The sequence below is a fragment of the Apodemus sylvaticus genome, chromosome 22 (assembly GCF_947179515.1).
Source record: "Apodemus sylvaticus chromosome 22, mApoSyl1.1, whole genome shotgun sequence".
Lineage (NCBI taxonomy): Eukaryota > Metazoa > Chordata > Mammalia > Rodentia > Muridae > Apodemus > Apodemus sylvaticus.
The window spans coordinates 56664902-56683590 of NC_067493.1; the positions used below are offsets into that span (position 1 = coordinate 56664902).

General features: G+C 50.5%; 2 protein-coding genes across 2 annotated transcripts in view; one reads left to right on the forward strand and one right to left on the reverse strand.

Annotated features, from left to right (window-relative positions):
* Nucleotides 1–18689, forward strand: part of Sez6l (seizure related 6 homolog like) — a 56477-nt gene that overhangs the window by 9743 nt on the left and 28045 nt on the right. Inside the window, exons 6-8 of the mRNA XM_052168610.1 lie at nucleotides 525–691; nucleotides 2200–2394; nucleotides 3709–3847. Coding sequence (XP_052024570.1) covers nucleotides 525–691; nucleotides 2200–2394; nucleotides 3709–3847 — 501 coding nt within the window. The remainder of the gene's footprint in view (nucleotides 1–524; nucleotides 692–2199; nucleotides 2395–3708; nucleotides 3848–18689) is intronic.
* Nucleotides 11287–12618, reverse strand: LOC127673063 (coiled-coil domain-containing protein 121-like). Its single transcript, XM_052168608.1, has one exon. The coding sequence runs from the start codon at nucleotides 12616–12618 to the stop codon at nucleotides 11287–11289; it is 1332 nt and encodes a 443-aa protein (XP_052024568.1).

Genomic DNA, 18689 nt, shown 5'->3' on the forward strand with positions numbered 1-18689 from the left:
TTCATGCATACACACACACACACTGCCTGGGGCTTCCTCTCAGACATCTCTCTCCTGAGTGGAATAAGAAGGTGCATCTATTGAGCACTCCCTCTGCACAAAGCCATAATTAGGCTCCACAGAGAACCATTACGGTACACACAGCATTGGCTCCCAGGAAGACAGGAGGCAGTGTCTGAGAAACTCAGCTGGAAAGAGTTAGGCAGACTGGGTAGCGGTCCTCATCCTGCACAGTGGAACACTGCCTGACTGCGCACGGCTAGCCACGCCCCACCTCTCAGCACAGAATAATCCAGACACAGTAAGTACCCCAGGTGACACTCACTTGCCACATCCTGCACCCTGAGGGACTCAGAACAAGCAGGTGGTTTCCATTTCTGTGAGGGATGAGGAAGATGAAGAGGCGGGATTTGAGTTCAGAGGGAGACCCAGGTGAGCAGTCCACATACGCCCTCTCCACTCTGGCCCGATGTCACTGACCCGGGAAGACAAGTCAGCAGTCCCTCTGCCCTTTCTCTGCCCAGGATGGTTGTCTACAGTGGACGGACAAACGCGTCGGCCCTTCTGTACGACTCGCTCCGAACGGAGAGCGTGCCCTTCGAGGGCCTGCTGAGCGAGGGTAGCAGTATCCGCATCGAGTTCACGTCTGACCAGGGCCAGGCAGCCTCTGCCTTCAACATCCGCTTTGAGGGTGAGAGGCCCCCTCCTTGTCAGGTCTGGGGACAGCGAAAGTGAGTGAGGGCTGAGCCAGGGCCTGGGATGGGGGATACATGAGTGCTAATCATGAGGAACCCAGACGGGCCCACAGTTTCCAAGATGGGCTTTCAGTGTTTCTGTACTGATATCATTTCCCTCAAAGCAACTCTAGTACTGGTACCTGGTCCTCCCTCCCTCCTCCCTCCTCCCTCCTCCCTCCTCCCTCCTCCTACTTCCCTTCCTTCTCTCCATTCCTCCCTCCCTCTCCCTCCTTCCTTCCTTTATTCATTCATTCATTTATTCATTCATTCATTCCTTTCTTTTGAGAGGCTGTCTTAAGTGCAGGTCTCAGGTCGCTCAGGCTAGCCTCAGACTCAATAAGCAGACCAGGATGACCTTGAACTTCTGATCCTCCTGCCTTTCCTTTCCAAGTGCTAGGATTACACATATGAACCCCACTTTGCCTAGCTCTTGCAGCTCTGGGGATCAAACCCAAGGCTTCCTACATGCTAGGCAAAACTCCTCCACAGCCCTATATCCGTCCCCTTCTCTTTTCCATTTTGGCTTTTTGAGGCAGGGTGTCTCTAATATTCCAGGCTGACCTTGAACTCACAATCTCCCACCTTAGCAACCCCCACACCTGTGAGGTAATCATGCCTGTGTGCCACTACACCAGGCCTCTGTGTGTGCTCCCTGTGGGACTCTCACCGCACAGAGATGTGGAACTGTTGTTTCCTCTCGCAGGAGAGAAGCGGGGAGCTCATCTGAAGCCACACACACTTACAATGTGGCGGCCACGCCATGGCTGCCAGCCGGCCTTGGAGGCCTTCTCTGCTCCCCTCAAGAAGTGCCTCTGGGGTCTAGCCTCCTTCCCGGAACAAGCTCTCTGGCCCACACAGACCGTGGTGTTCTGTGTGCCCTGAGGACTGCACCTCAGGCTTTCCTGGAAGTGGGTGGTCCCATTGCGGGGCAGACATTATGCATCCACCGGCAGGACCCAGAACATTGGCACAGAGAGAATGTGGGGCCCTGGGCAGAAGGTCTTATCTGCATCACACATAAGGAACAGAAGGCCTGGACTGGAGAGATAGCTTAGAGGTTAAGAGTACTGACTGCTCTTCCAAAGGTCCTGAGTTCAAATCCCAGCAACCACGTGGTGGCTCACAACCATCCACAATAAAATCTGATGACCTCTTTCGGAGTGTCTGAAGACAGCAACAGTGTACTCACATATAATAAATAAATAAAACTAAAAAACAAATAAACAAAAACAAACGGCCTGAGGGTCCAGGTGCCTGGCCCGGGTCAGGAGCCCAAGCTGTCCTGGGAAGCCCTGTGCAGCCAGGGCTGGCTTTGAACAAGGACCTGCCTGTCTCAGGTTCTCTAGAGCTAGGATCCTAGATGTGAGTTTCTGCGCTGTGGAGTACCTTTTCTTTACGTTATGTCTAAGCAGTGACGGCTATCTTTTACCTCATCTGTCCACTAACCGTTTCTATGTCTCAGCCTTTGAGAAAGGTCACTGCTATGAACCCTACATCCAAAACGGGAATTTCACTACATCGGACCCCACCTATAACATTGGCACCATTGTGGAGTTCACCTGCGACCCCGGCCACTCTCTGGAACAGGGCCCAGCTGTCATTGAGTGCGTCAATGTGCGAGACCCTTACTGGAATGACACGGAGCCTCTATGCAGAGGTGAGCCACCACCTTCCCCAAGGCCAGAATACCCAGGGCCTCCACCCCAGCAAAGAACAAGACCCCAGCCTAGCAGGGGTGGCCACATCACACACTGCAGTATTCATAACTGCTGAGAGCTGCACCAATGGTCCTTTGTGTCTGGTTACTGCTGGTTCTCAGGGTAATCAGAAAACGGTGCTCCTTCCTGCAGGCCCAGGACCTGCAGTGCACAGCAGCTGTGACAGGTGAGCCCTGAAAAGGTGTCACCTCGCACACACCCACCATGCTTCACATTCTGCTGCAGTGCGTAACCCCAGTCAACAGCACATGGCAACCTGGGGTGACGGTGTGGGTGACCGACCGTCGCTGTTGCTCATAACTGCTGAGAGCTGCATGACCCGTGTGACAATGCCCTTTCCACAGCCACATACGGTAGACGCCAGCCCTGTTCATGATGAGGAGTCAGACACGGAGAAGACATGCCCAAGAGCATTCTAGGGTCACCGGAAGAAACAGTGGGCTTAACCTCTCTGTGCTCAGAGCCCGGGCAATATTGGCTGTGACAACCTTCAGTCACACTTGATCCCCAGGTCTTGTATCCAAGGCCACTGAATGTGGAGTCACAAAGGAAGCCCTCGCTCCCAGCAACCACCGGGCAGTGGGTCATTGCCTTGCCCTGGTGAGGGGTTGGCCCCTGAACTGAATGTGCTCCACTTAGGAGAAGAACGTATTTCGGCTTCAGACTCTGCCCTACTGAGGGCTTGCCCAGGTAGGGTTGGGAGACCAGCCGCTGCATCTCGGCTCCCGGTCCAGGCTAAACCTTTCAGAGCCTGGAGCCCCCTGGCCACCTGAGCACTCACTGGGCCCACGCGGGGTGTTGCAAACTGGCATGGTGACCTTAGTCATGATCCGTCATAAGCCGCTGGGCTGGAAGAGCATTTCCTGACCTCTCGGAGGAAGAAGCTGATGCTATCAGACCATATACACACCTTACCCAAAGCTGGCAGAACAGTGGGACCTAGCAGGAACTGGGGGCTGTCCTTGATGGGGAAGATACTGCCAACCTCTGTCCTCTCAGAGCAGCAGGTGAGGCCAGTAATTTTTTTCAACACACAAACAGACCCACGCATGCATACACATACATGCATATATAGACACCTATGCATGCACACTCGTGTAAATGCACACTTGGACATATATTACACATAAGCTGCTCCACCTCAGCCTCATGCTGCACAGGGACCCACAGATGCCAACCTCATCCCCCAAACTCCTAACCTCTGTGCTGTGCTGGCTTCCTCACAAGGGTGTCCTCTTGTCTGTCTGTTGCAGCGATGTGTGGCGGGGAGCTCTCTGCTGTGGCTGGGGTGGTGCTGTCTCCAAACTGGCCAGAGCCCTATGCTGAAGGCGAAGACTGTGTATGGAAAATCCACGTCGGGGAAGAGAAGCGGATCTTCCTGGACATTCAGTTGTGAGTGTCTGCGGCGCCCTTCACCCGGGCCCACCACAGCAGGCAGATGGAGAGAAGCTGACTTTGGCTTTGTTTGTTGTTCTAGGATTAAATGAGCATCTAGTACATGCCTGGGAGCTGTAGAGCCCTGGGGTTGCTACAGCAACCAGCAGCACATGAAGCGAGTGTCCCTGTTCTCATTAATTTGTTCCACTAAAGACTGAGGTTCAGGGAGGGTGCACACAGAAAAGCACACGCGTGACTTCAGTTGGCAGCCTAAGGAATGGTCACAGCCACTGCAGATTTGACGTAAAGGAGGAGGGAAGGAAGGGCTTCCGTAGCAGAGCTCAGCGTACAGATGTGCAAGGGTCCTTTTATCTGTATTACTATCTACTTACATATCTGTTGTGAGAGGAGGTCAGGGTGCAATCAGGGGGTAGCTTATGGAACTCAGTTCTCACCCTCTCCCTCTCCCTGTGGGTCTCAGGAGTCAAACTGGGGTGTCAGGTTTGGCATCGGGTACTGAGCCATCTTGTGCACTGAGCCATCTTGCCAGCCTCCAATATTTGAAGGACCAAATGGCCAGTGTGGGCAGGAGTGAAGGGTGCTGTGCCCCGTGAACCCCGGCCACACCACAGTTTGCTTCTCCTTACCTGCCCTCTTCTGCTACGTACAGATGTCCCTGCCAGGCGGAGCCCCGCCCTGCTTTGCCATTCTCAGGTTTAATGCCGACCTTGGGCTATACTTGGTGACTGGGGAGTGTTTAGAGAATGGGCACAGCTGCTCTAGGCTGTTTCTGGTGCCCCCTGGGCACAACCACAGTGTGCTCCTCTCAGCTCCCCGGGAGGGCAACTCTGAGCCCAGAGTAGAGGTTGTCACAAGTTCCAAGGACTGCCGGACGGATGGACAGACAGACGGACGGGAGGCAGCTGAGGCTCCTCTCAGCCACCTCCTCCCCGCTGCCCTCTGTGAGACTAAGATAGATGGTAGTGTCTGGAGAACAATGGTTTTCTGGCAGACCCAGGTGTCTGGGAAGAGGCCAGAAGCAGGAGTCCCGCGGCCTCTGGCTCTCTAAGCAGTAGACGGGTCCCACAGGCCTAGGATCCATCTTTGTAGTGTGTATTCACTGTGTGAATGTGATACAATTTGACCAGATCCATCCCCACCCTGGCTTGCCGCCCAACTCTTTCAGTCCACTCAGTTTCCCTTTTCTTTTAAAAAGAAAAATCTAGATTTTTTTTTCATGTGGGAGAAAATGTAGCATTTGTCTGAGTCTGGCTATCTTGTTAAATATAATGGTCTCGAATTCCATCTATTTTCATGCAGATGGCATAATTTCATTTTTCTTGATGGCCAAAGACAACTTGTTGTGCAAACACTCCACGTTCTCTTTACCCACACGTCTGCACAGACGTCTAGGCTAGCCACAGTCACTTGGCTGTTGTGAATAGTAGTAGGCCTGCATGTGTGACCTCCCTGTGAACGGCTGACTTATGTCCAGTGGAGACTCCCCAGAGAGCTGTGTGGAATCCTACCTTCAACTTTCAGTTTCCGGAGACACCCCCTCTTCCCCCCCCCCACCGGCCACACGCCAATTCCCAACATGGTGGTCCTAGTGCGACCCCGGCCTCCAATGACAAAGTGCTCCCCTTGCCCTCGTACTCGTTGGCGTGTGTAGTCATTCACATTCTTGACAAACAACCATACCGTCTCCTCTGGCGAAATGAACCTCTAATTGGTCTGTCCTTTGTGACTAAGGATGTTGGACATTTTCTCATCTTTATGGGTCTGTGTTGGCTTTTAGAGACCCGTCTGTCTGGTTTGTTTGCTCGTTGACTTATAGGGTGATTGGAGACTGTTTATTTTTCATGGCCTCCACAGACAGTGGCTATCAATCCTTGGATGTGGCGTTGGTGAAGATCAGTCACTGGACTGTCATTTCTTAGCTCTGCTGGTGGCTTCTCTTGCTTTCGAATTCCCTGCGGTCCCATCTCTTGATTCTCCTTGCCCCCCACCCCCAGCTGTTGGACTCCCTCAGAAATCCCTGTGTGTGCCAGTGTCTTTGGGTGTTTCCTTAAATTTCCTCTAACCGTTCTAATTCCAGGTATTAAAGTGAATTTTTTGATCCACGCTGAGTGCGTTTTTTTTCAGAGAGTGGAATAGATCCATTTCGGTTATGTTATTTCTGTTATTACAAGTTTCCCCGGCACCGTCTGTTGAAAATCCTCCGCTACCCCCCACCCCCCATGTCTGATTCAGGCACCTTGTCAAAAATCACGTGTGGGTTCGTCTCTGGTTCTCTGTTTTTTCCTCAGGTGTATGTGAGTTTACTGTTGGTGTGAGGCTGTGCCCAGAGGTTGTCCTTGGCCTTCCTGTGCCAACTGAGCTAAAAGCCCCACAAATCTTGAACAGCTGACCCTCGCAGGCCAGGGACAGAAGTTTACCTCCTTTTCTTCTCAGCTGTGTGACCCAGGCCTTCTCTCTGGCTGCAGTCTCTTTAATTTTCAGTGGGGATCATGGGATATCAATATCACAATCAATATCTGTGATTCCTGGTGGTGGGCCTTGCATGGAAAGGCAAGAATACTGAATGGTGGCTGGGAACCTGGGTAAATCAGGGAGGGAGGCCAGGAGGGAGCAGGAGACTCAGCTAGCGCCAAGAGGAATCGGTCACAGAAAGGACCAGTCACGGAGGAGCTCATTTCGGGATTCTCCGAACTGAAGCTTTAGAGAGAAAACTCCATTCTAGAGCAGTGCAGGGGCTGAGAAGATGGCTCAGTGGGGCTTGCCTCACAGGCATGAGGACCTGAGTTCAGAGCCCCTGTACTCATGGAAATGCCAGATGGGCGTGGCAGCCCACCTGTGACCCTAGTTCTAGGGAGGGAGAGATGGGGCTCCCCAGGCAAGCTGACTAGCCAGAGAGACTTTGCTTCCGTATATAAAGTGGAGGAAGACACTTGACATCAATCTCTGTCTTCTACACACGCACACACACATGTGCATATGTTTACCCATGCACACATGAACATGCATGCACACACATACCTGCACACAGCTGTTGCCTATTGTTCTTGTGATGAGTCACAAACATACAATTCTGCTTACGAGAACTTCGACCCATGGAAGTTACTGGGCAAACTCACCAAGCTGCCTCAGAGAAGGACTGACTCCCAGTTTCTTGTTTCTGAGGGAGGAGTCTCTCCCAGCCTCAAGCCCCACCCAGTAAGTTGTTGAGGATCCCCCACCCCATTTCCGCTTATCTTGGCCTCCTCTCTTTGGAAGCCTCCCAAATGTGCAGTTTTTCCCAGCATCAAGCCGTCTGCAACCGTGGGTGCCTAGCTTGGTTGAGGGTAGAGGGAAAATGGAATCTGCCCTGCTGCACACCAAATACTCAATTAACCTTCAGCTTGGCACCAGATCAGTTTTATGTCCATCTCAAAGTCCGAGCATGACAGAAAGACTCAAACCATTAATTCAGAGTCCTTCCCTGCAGCCAGGCCAGGGCAGCAGCGTCCAGTGGAGAATCCCAAAGGTCTGGTGTGCTCTCTCCTTGCTACTCAGTCAGATGAACCGAATATCGGCACCCCAGTTTCCCTCCTCAAAGCATTTTGGGGCTACTCTGTACAAGTATTAGAAGGGAGCTCAGGGGAGGAGGCACCTCCAGCCCTGTAGGGCCAGACTGTGATGGCAGGCAGGCGAAGGACACTAGTGTGACATCCCAGAGACAGAGACCTGGGTCTGGGGGACGCCTCTGCTGACTGTGGTCACGCTCCTATGGGTCTCCAGTGTGTGAGCCCTTCACTCTGACTGGATCTCAGCTCATACTAGAGAAAGATATGTTATCAAGGGGCTGGAGAGGCAGCTCAGTGGAGAAAACGCTTGCTGCGCAAGATCTGAATTCAAGACCAGAGCACTTACATAAAGCCAGGTGTGGTAACACGCTTCTGTAATCCTGCTGCAAGAAGCGAGGCAGAGACGACGACCAGTTATCTGGGCTGCCCTTCCCATCTCCTGGGATCCCCTGAAGGTCACTTCTCATGCTCGACCCTCTGCAGCGTACACAGCTGTCTTCTAGGCTGGCCCCATTACATTGCGGCTGCTCTTGGTGGTCCGCCCATGAACCCCCAAAAATGCTGCAGTTGGGCTGCACCTCCACCAACAGCCACCCCACCACGGCTCTCTTTAGCCCTGCCACACAGTGCCAAGCCTCAGCTTCTCTTCACAACCTTTTCGGGCTTTCAAAACCAGTACCACCTGGTGACTCTTACACTACCAAGTTCAGCTGCCAGCACGAGATACAACCTCAGCGGCTCCTGGAACACAGCTTCTGCGTGCTGTGCCAACCCTGAGGAAACACTTCCCAGAAACTTCCACCTCAGCGATGCTTCTTAATGACAGCTGATTCTTCAACTGAGCAGCATCCATTGTCCCACCGAAGTAAAGGTTTAACTATTGTTTCTTGTCTCTCGTTAATCAAGCTTCATCTAGCTGGACACCACAGGTTCTTCATACAAAACACCCAGGAAAGTCTGCTTCCTTCTGAAACCTCACAAGCCAGGCCTTCACCATCCACACTGTCCTCAACCTTCCCGTCTCCCAGGCTCCCACAGAACAGCTCACTGTGCTCTCAACACTCAGTGGCTTTTCTAGTTCAAGGTTCCAAAGTCCTTCTTCAACTCTTCCCAAAACACATGTCCAGGTCTGTCACAGCAAAACCCCATTATCCTGGTGCCAGTTTCTGTCTTGGGGTTTCTATTGCTGGGATGAAACACCAGAACCAAATCAACTTGGGAAGAAAAAGTTTATTTGGCTTACACTTCCACATCACTGTTCATCAATGAAGGAAGTCAGGACAGGAACTCAAGCAGGGAAGGAACCTGGAGACAGGAGCTCATGCAGAGGCCATTGGTGGATGCTGCTTACTGGCTTGCTCAGTCTGCTTAAGAAGGAAGGCCTGACATCTGAGCAGACTACATTGTATTTGTGACTGTGTGGGGGCCGGAGATGCCGCCATTGCAGGTAGTGAGACCTGTCCCTTTGGTGTTGCTTGTAAGTGTTTGATGGCATTTTCTGACACGTAGGCCTCTGGGTGTTCTATACCACATGTCTCGGAGACACAGACCTGTGGCTTAAGAATGGTGTCATCTGAGAGTTAGGATCCCAGGCTCACTGTGCATTGGTGGTGCACGCCTTTAGTCTCATCATATGGAAGCCAGAGGCAGGTTGAGTTCAAGGCTAGCCAGGTCTACACAGGGAAACCCTGTCTCAGAAAACAGGGTCCCCAGTGTACCAGTTAACCAGTAACTTTCAGGGCCGAGAAAATTGGGGGTGTGGGAAGTGTTGGAACAATCTCTGGGAAAACATGGCTCCTGTAAGCTCCCATAGGACCAGGTGATGGGGACCCTTCCAATGCTGAAATGGGAAAATCCAGAGTTAGGGTCCCACCTTAGTTTGGATAACTATTGCCAGGGGCAAAACACCATGACCAAAAGCCATCTGGGGAGGAAAGGGTTTATTTGGCTTACACTTCCACATTGCTGTTCATCACTGAAGGAAGCCTGGGACAGGAAGTCAAGCAGGGCAGGAACCTGGAGGCAGGAGCTGATGCAGAGGCCTTGGAGGGCCCACGGAGGCCTCCTACTGCTCTGACCACTGGACCCGGCACACACAGCAGTAAACACTACTTAGGGAATTGAAAGGAGATGGCGGGGTGGGGGAGCGACAATTGTCCAACAGCTTCAAACACAAGGACTTGGCCACCAGCTGGACCCTCCCACGCCCCCGTGGCCTCTGGCTGGGGAAGCAAATGTGTTGCTCCCTCTTAAACCCTCCAGGTGTCCTGTGCCCAGCGAGATGAACAGCCAACACGGAAACTCTGATCTAAAGTCCTTCCCTGTCCTCCTACCTTCCTTCCACTTGTCTGTGCCCTCTGACCCTTTTCTGTGCCCTCAGACCTTTGTCTGTACCCTCTGACCCTTGTCTGTACCCTCTGATCCTTACCATCACGTTTTATCTTGAATAATCACAAATAGGCTTTCATTTTGGGTTGTTGCAGGCCGGCAGGTCACGTGATACTGAGCAGTGTGTCTCCCTACACTTGTCTCACACCTCATGAAGACCTAGCCCAGTGTGGTGACTTTGGGAAGATTCCAGTCAGTCCTCCTCACACCCACCAGTTTCCTCCTCATCACCTCGCCACCCCAAGGCAGCCTCTCCCAGTAGTGGCTGTCTGTCTGCCTGCCTTACATATGTCTCAGGATGTAGGTCCTGGATTCCTGTCCCCCAAATGTTTCCAAGTACCTGGGAGCCACCAGAGTCCTACTATGCTGAATTTGTGGAGGTGCCACCTCCCCCTGCACATAGTAGTTGCTCAGTAATTATGAGGGAGAGGGAGCCAGGTAGAGTCTCTTGAGCTCCAAGCACCACAAGCATCTATTGCTCCTATAAGTGCCGGGGGAAGCTCAAGTGAGCAGGTGGAGACTGGCCGGCCGTGCCTGAGTCAGACTTCATGGTCCAAGTCACAGCTCCAGGCAGGAGAAGTTCAGGCTGGCTTCCCTCCTTTATCCCTTAGCGAGCCACAGGTAGCAGCCCAGCCTTCAAGGATGCTAAACTTTCATTTTATGTCCCCCCCCCCAAGGTTTATTTGTTCTACATAAAAAGAAAGAGCTGTGTGCTTGGGTAACGATAAACAGACTTTTATTTTGGATAATCACAGGTAGGCTTTTGCTTTTCAATGACATTGCTTAAGAACAGAACATTTCGCATGCAACTTAACTCTGAGCCAAAGATACGTTCAACAGTTCATTTTTTTTTTTTTGGCACAGTTTTAAATGAGTTCATGTTATTATAGCCAATTAAAAGTTAAAATTCTACAATGTAAGGCTGAGGCTTCTAGCCTGGATCAATACCCAAGACTCGGGGCTGGCTATGTTTTGTCACACAGGAGCGCATGGCCCAAACACGGGGCCATACTCTACAGCACGACCCACAGCTCTGTAAACAATCCAGCCTCAGCCAGACGCAAATACAAAGAACCCAGTTCCCCAAATGCCACCCTGTGCCCACCTAAGACACCGATGCTCCTACTGTGAGATGGGCTGACTGTGTGCAAAGTGCCCATTACAAAATGCACCCTGTCATCATGAAGCCCACACTAGAGCAGGAATTGAGCACCAAAGTATGCAACAGGGAGCACGGGAGGCATGGGGAGCACGGGAGCCACAGCTTCTGAAGACCAAAGCATCCCAAGGCTGTGAAGCTTTCAGTTAGGATAGCCCTTCAGGCTGCTGTGTGGGAGCCAAGCCTGAGAGACAGGCCAGCCCAGGACCCCTCTGCCCCTCTGAGAAGCTCAGCCCTCTGTGCCCTGGTGCCTCTGCCCTCTGCATTATCAGAGAGCATCGTCATTCTTTATGTAGTGACCCAGCTTCAACTCCAGTCTGCTTCCTGGGACGTGGCAGCCATTACTTAGGATTGGCTTTCGACCTGGTACCCAGTAGACAATGGTCCAGTGCTGGGCGCCCCTGCTGCTGCTGGTGGTGCTCCTGCTGCTGCCGGTGGTGCTCCCGCTGCTGCCGACGGTGCTCCCGCTGCTGCAGGCGCTCCCTTCCCCGGGCCAGAGCCTCCAGGTACCACTGCTGCTCTTTCCACCGCTGCTTTCGCAGCTCCAGCCTCTCCCTCCTGGCCTCGAGCTTGCAGAATTCCCAATCCAGCTCCCGGAGCTGTGTTCGCAGCTGCCTGTTCCGAGCATTGACGTCATGGCAGAAGTCCTCGTGAGCCTGTCTGGCCACAGTCTCCCAGGCCTTGGTCTTCTTCTTCAGCTCCCTGGTGATGTCCTCTCCAGACTCCAGCAGGTTCAGATCCTCCACCTGCTTCTCCAAGGCAGCCCTTTCCTTCAGGAACTGAAAGTGTGCCTCTCGGTCCATGAGGGGGATATCAGCGACTATGCTGGCTTTCTCCAACTCCAAGGCTCGTATCTGCCAGTCCTGGCTCTCCTTGATGCGTGCGATGGGTTCCAGGGCCCTCAGCTTCTTCTTCAAGCTGGCCTCGAGCTTCTTGTTCTCCACCAGCTTCTTCTGGAGATCTGTCGTGCGCGAGGTGAAGGTAGAGACCAGCTCTCGCCTCCTGTCCTCGATCTCCTGACACTGCTGGATGTAGTCTTTCCACAAGGCGTCATACTTCTCCTGGGTTTCCTGGTTTTTCTTCGTCAGGAATTCCAAGAAGGGCTTATTCTCTGCTTTCTCGAAAGCATTTTCATCCTGGAGAGTCCTCGTGTCCCTCAGCAGCACTGCCCTCCGGAACTTAGCCGCTTCCTTCTCCTGCTCCAGCTGGTTCATGACCACCAGGGTCCTCCTCCTCACCTTCTTCTCCAGCCGCGTCATGGACTCTGGTTTCAGATAGCTGTTGAGAATGGTCACGTGGGGAGCCTCAGAAAGGCAGCCAGTGAGTTCTTGGGGATCCTGGAACTCACTGTGGCTGCTCTCCTGATTTTTGAGGCTGATGCTAACTCCTGAGGAGCAGGAGCTTGTGTCTACAGGCTTTCTGTCGAGGGAAGGGAGCTCTGCCTGCGCCTCCTGATCCCTGTAGACTAGCTCGGGCCATCTCACCCTGAAGTCACACAAGGCCCTTTTCCTGCTCAGGAAAGTCCTGTATCTGGGTGTCTCATAAAAAGTCTCTTCGTGCTGAGCAGGGAGTGGAGAGGGTAACAAAGTCTTAACTCCTTCTCTCTGGGGAAAGATGGTAGCACGCCTGCCCCTAGTGTTCCAGTTGGGGTGACTTTGACGTTGGGGCTCCATGGTCCCTTCACCTCCTGAAGAAAGGGCGTTGCTCTTCACAGATTCCACTACCCGATGCTCCGCACCTTCTGCGGACTACAGTAGTCCCAGCCAGCCATTGTCCGGGTCCTTAAGCCACCACTTTCCCTACACAGCCCCGGCTCTAGCACAGCCGACCGCCTTTGTCCAAGTCTTGGAACCAAATGGGTTCTCTGCACAATGATGGTTCAGAATGTAGAATGTTCTGAGAGTCTAATTCTTTGACCTGCTAAAGTCCAGTAAGAGGATTTCAGGGATCAGGGGATTCATCAGCTAGCTGGAGGGCTGCGGGAGAGGACAGGGCAGATTGGGGGCGGAGTCTGAGGGGTGGAGCTCGAGGAAGGGTTCTATAATAAGGGGGGTATCTCTGGGGCGGGTCCTGTAGGGCCTGACCTACCAGGAGAGGTAGGGAGGAAAGAAGAAACCTGCCAGGTGGTAGGCAGGGACTGTGGAGGTTGGGAGGGCGAAGCCTATAGAGGGGTGTGGGGGCGGGGCCTAGACAGACCCTGAGCTGGGATCTTGTGTTCAGCAAGGTAGGAAACATTTCAGAGGCTTGGCACCTGTGGCTGATAGCATCCGGGCTTTCTCAGCCCTGCCCCGAAGACCCTTTGCACCCATGACCTACACTGTGTGGGCTGGGAGGAAACCTCAGTTTCCCAGGAAGAGAGAGCCGCCTCAAAATTGTCGGTGCCGCAGTTACAGTGTTGAGAAGGCCCCGAGTGTGGAACGAAAGGCCTAGGAAAGGACATGGAGGAAAACCTCCCACAAACAGTAGCTGCGCAGAGCGGAGCACCCCTCCCCCAAAGCATGGCCACTGCCCTGGCTGGCTCTCCCTGCTGTGAAGGACAGTTGAGGAAGCTCCTCCCCAGGAAGAGGGTTCTTGGCTCGGGGAAGCACTGGAGGTTTCAATGCTTCCTAGGCAGGAGACCCACCCGCGGGAGCAGCAGGAAGCAGGGAGAGGGGTCTGTCTGTCTGCAGATGCGCAAGGAGGCTTCTGGGATAGGCCAGGCATAGTTGATGCCCTGTGTGCCACCAATGAGGCACACCCCCACACCCCTCTATAGGCTTCGCCCTCCCAACCTCCACACCAATGTGTGCTACTCATCTCTTGCCCTGCACCCGAGTTTGGGCAGTGCTGTGTGTCTGATGTGAGTGCAGACAGCAACTCGGTGCCCGATGTACTGGCTGGTTTTGTGTGTCAACTTGACACAGGCTGGAGTTATCACAGAGAAAGGAGTTTCAGTTAGGGAAGGGCCTCCATGAGATCCAGCTGTGAGGCATTTTCCCAATTAGTGATCAAGGGGGAGGGCCCCTTGTGGGTGGTGCCATCCCTGGGCTGGTATTCTTGGGTTCTATAAGAGAGCAGGCTGAGCAAGCCAGGGGAAGCAAGCCAGTAAGAAACATCCCTCCATGGCCTCTGCATCAGCTCCTGCTTCCTGACCTGCTTGAGTTCCAGTCCTGACTTCCTTTAGTGATGAACTGCAACGTGGAAGTGTAAGCTCAATAAACCCTTTCCTCCCCAACTTGCTTCTTGGTCATGATGTTTGTGCAGGAATAGAAACCCTGACTAAGACAAATTGGTACCAGCGTAGTGGGGTATTCCTGTGACAACCTGACCATATTTGGGGGGGGATTGTGGAAAGACTTTGGAACTTTGAGCTAGAAAAGCTGTGGAAAGTTCTGTAGGAGCTTGGAAGACAATGTTAAGAACAGTGCAGAAGATGGAGGCCTGGCTTGTGAAATTTCAGAGGGAAGATTAAAGACTCTTAAAGGGGCCAGGTTTTGGTTAGCTGGGGCTAAAGAATCAGCTGTGGTTAACAAGATACCAGAACCACTAAAGCAAACCTTTGTGTTACTGGGACTATTGATGCTGGTTAGCTGGAGCTAAGAAATTAGCGGTGATTAAGAAGAAACCAGCATCACTGAGGTGAAATCTTCTGGGAAGTGTTTTCTGAGAGCACAGAGGCTGTGTTCCAGAGATAGCCACAGTTGTATTTTGTGCTGTGGCTGGACTTGGTACTGTGTAAGAGTCACCCAGATGGTTCTGGTTTTGAAGGCATGAAGGGGTCATGAAGAGCTGCTGAGGCTCTTGGCACAGTGAGAGGCCACAGAAGGCCACTGGTGAAGGTGCAGCCTCAGTTGCAATTGATGGCCCAGGACTTGAAGGGGTTATACATGGGAGCAGAAGCTTGTCACCATGAAGAGAGCCTATGAGAGGCTATTGGTGAAGCCTAATTATAGTGGAAGATAGCAGCATTTTGGAGATGCCAGTACCATGCGATAACCACCAAGAACAGCAGCAGCAGTGGAGTACAGGCAGCTGGAGCCTAGAAGACAAGCTGTGTGCTACAAAGGGCAGAGCTGAAGAAGTGACCCAAGCCCTTGGAGGAACCCAGAAGATCGTGAGTTGGATCCCATACGTTGAACCATTGGAGTTTGAGTTTTGCTTTTGGTTGTGACTGTACCCTGATGTGTTTCCCTCTTGAAGGAAGAAAGTATTTTAGTGGAGCCCACAGTTGACTTTGAATTTTTAAAAGACTTTGAATTTTAAAGATATTAGATATTTTGAAGTGATTGAACTTTTAATGTGTAAAGACTGTGGGACTTTTTAAAGTAATTTAGATCTTGGGGATGAATAAGAAAGTAAGGGTTGAGGCTTAATAGTGGTGTTTGTGTGTCAAGTTGACAAGGGGTCAATTGTACTGGCTGTTTTTGTGTGTCAACTTGACACAGGCTGGAGTTATCACAGAGAAAGGAGTTTCAGTTGGGGGAACTGCCTCCTTGAGATCCAGCTGTGGGGCATTTTCTCAATTAGTGATCAAGGGGGAAGGGCCCCTTGTGGGTGGTACCATCCCTGGGCTGGTATTCTTGGGTTCTATAAAACAGCAGGCTGAGCAAGCCAGGGGAAGCAAGCCAGTAAGAAACATCCCTCCATGGCCTCTGCATCAGCTCCTGCTTTCTGACCTGCTTGAGTTCCAGTCCTGACTTCCTTTAGTGATGAACTGCAACGTGGAAGTGTAAGCTCAATAAACCCTTTCCTCCCCAACTTGCTTCTTGGTCATGATGTTTGTGCAGGAATAGAAACCCTGACTAAGACACCCAAGAAATGTGAAAGTGGGGTGAAGAAAGAGTGAAAAAGAAAGAGGAGAAGCCACAGGGGAGGGAAGGACTGGACAGACACCACTAGTCCCAGCACTGGGAGGTGCTGGCCTAAGCCTGCAGATAGAGTCTTGTGAGTTTGAGACCAGCCTGACCTCTAGAGCTGTTTCCAGGGATACACAGTGAGACCTGTTCTCAAAACATAATAATAATAATAGAGATGGAAGGAACCTGGAATACTGTCTTTCAGCGATGGATGCAAGAGAAGGAAACCTGTAACCTCTGACCTCCCCCTCTGCGTCATCAACCACCCGCCAGGTCCTCAGTTTAGACCTGGAATGATGATCTCTCCAGGACTGTTCTTTTAGCTCAGGACTGCTTTAGCTATGGGGGTGGGAGGTAGAGAGTATCTATGCAATTCCATATAAATTTTAGGATTTTAGTTTCTATTTTTGTGAATATCATCATGGGAAATTTTTATTGAGATGGCAGGGAGTCTGTACATTTCTTTTGGTAGAGCAGTCACTTTCACAAAATTAATTCAAATGTTAAGCATGGGATTTCCTTCCATTTTCTAGTGACTTTCCATTCTCTTTTTGCAGAGACACAAAGTTCGTTACAGGAGCTTTTCAATGCCTCAGTTAGGTTTATTCCTAGACATTTTGAGGCTGCTGTGAAAGGGAGTGATTCCACGATCTTTTCCTCAAATTTTTTATTCTCAGCATACAGAGGCGGCTGACTTCGTAAGCTGGCTCTGCATCCTGCCACTTTGCTGAAAGCATCCATTCCTTTCAGTTGGTAGAGGTTTCCTGACGGAATTGTTGGAGATCTCTTGTGTATACTATGTATCTTCTGGAAATAGAGATAATTTGTTGCTAATTGTATCCTTTTGCTTTCCTTCTCTTGTCTTACTGCTCTGGATAGTGTTTCCCGAACTAAAACAGTGGAGAGAGCAGACATCCCTAGTTCATTAATAGTTTTAGCAGGATTGCTTAGGGATTATTTTTCTCCATTTAGGATGGTGTTAGTGGTGGGTTTTTTTTTTATTAATCATTTTATTAGCTTACATTTCAAATTATATTCCCCTTCCCTGCTACCCCTCCACAAATCCCCCATCCCATCCCCCCTCCCCTTTCTCCCTATGAAGGTGCTCCTCCACCTACTCACCCACTCCTGCCTCACCACTCTAGCCTAGCATCCTGCTATGCTGGGGCATCAAGCCTCCACAGGACCAAGGGCCTCCCCTCCCATTGATGCCAGATAAGGTCATCCTCTGTACATAGTATCTGGAGCCATAGATCCCTCCATTTATACTGTTTGGTTGGTGGTTTAGTCCCTGAGAGCTCAGGGTGGTCTGGTTAATTGATATTGTACTGCATATGTGGTTGCTCCTTCCATCCTTCCCCTAGCTCTTTCATTGGGGTCCCGGTGGGTTTGTTGCATACAACATTTATCTCTCCTTTCTAGGATATCCATCATGAAGGTGTGTTGGATTTTGTCAAAGGTCTTTTCTAGTTCTTTCATGGGCATTTGGTATCTCACCCGTTGGTATGATTTGTATTGATAGCATGTATTGATCTGTAAGTGGAGGCATCCCCCACACTTCCCCACACTTTATATGAGAAAGATGATTTTTCTCATATAAGCCTATATTTGGTTTGCAAGTATTTTATTGAGGATTTTGGCATCTATTTTCATCAGGAATCCCTGGCCCGTTGTTTTCTCTTTTTTGCTGCTCCTTTACCTGGCTTTAGAATTAGAGTGACCTTTGCTCCAGAGGAAGAAGAACTTGAAGGTACTCCTTCAGTTTCTTTTCTTGAGAAGAAAGAACTTAAGCATTGCTTACAGATCTTTTTATCTGCATCTGGATTTCTCCTTGCTCCTTCAGTCTCCTTTGCTGTAAATCTGTTGGCCTCTTCTTTAGACATTTGGATGAACCCAGAAATACATCCATTTTCCTAACTCTCAAGGTGTTTTCTAACTTTTAATGGATTCTCTCATATTTTGAATTTCTTTGGTGTCTGATGCAGTGTTCACCTGTTTGCTTTTTATTCTATTCATTTGGGCCCTCTCCTTTTGACTGGCTAGGGGAGGGTCTGTTAATCTTGTTTATCTTCTCAAAGAACCAGCTCCTAGATTCATGGATTCTTTGTATAGTTTTCTTTCTATTTCATCAATTTCTGCTCTGGTTTTTATTATGTTGTCCCATCTCCTGGATTTGGATTTGGTTTGTTCCCATTTCTCCAGATTCATCTTTTTCTTGAGCTTCATCATTAAGTCATTCATTCATTCATGCTCTTTCTGATTTTTTTTTTTTAATATAAGCACTTAAAGCTAAAAATTTCCCTCCTGGGACCATTTTCAATGTGTCCCAGATGCTTCGTTCCATCAATCTTCATTTTCATTTAATTCTGGGACTTTTAATTTTTCTTTCTTGATTTCTTCTTCAATGTATTAATCACTCAGTAATGCATCACTTAATCTCCATGAGCTTTTACAGTGCTAGAGATGCATCTGTTGTTGGTTTTAAGCATTATAGCATTGTGGTCAGATAGAATCTGCAGACCGCTGCAGTTTTCCTGTTTGTATGGATTTGTTTTCTATCCCAGGATGTGGTGTGTGTTAGAGAAGTGAGCAGGACAGATGTCCTTTGGCGTATCGGTGCACTGCTCTGCAGATAACAGTTGGGTTCGTGTAATGTATGATGTCACTGCATGCTGATGTTCTTGTGTATATTTGTTGTTGTTGTTCAGATAACCTGCCTATTGGAGAGAAGGAGGTCATTACTGAGTTGGAGTTCATCTGTGTCTTTAAGTCCAAAAGTAGACCTTTTGTGAAATTAAATGTGTGTATGTTTGGGATTGTAATATCTTTCTGGTTAATTCCCTTAATAAAATGAAGCATCCTTCTCTACCTCTTCTGGTTTATTTTAGACTGAATCCTATTTTGAAAGA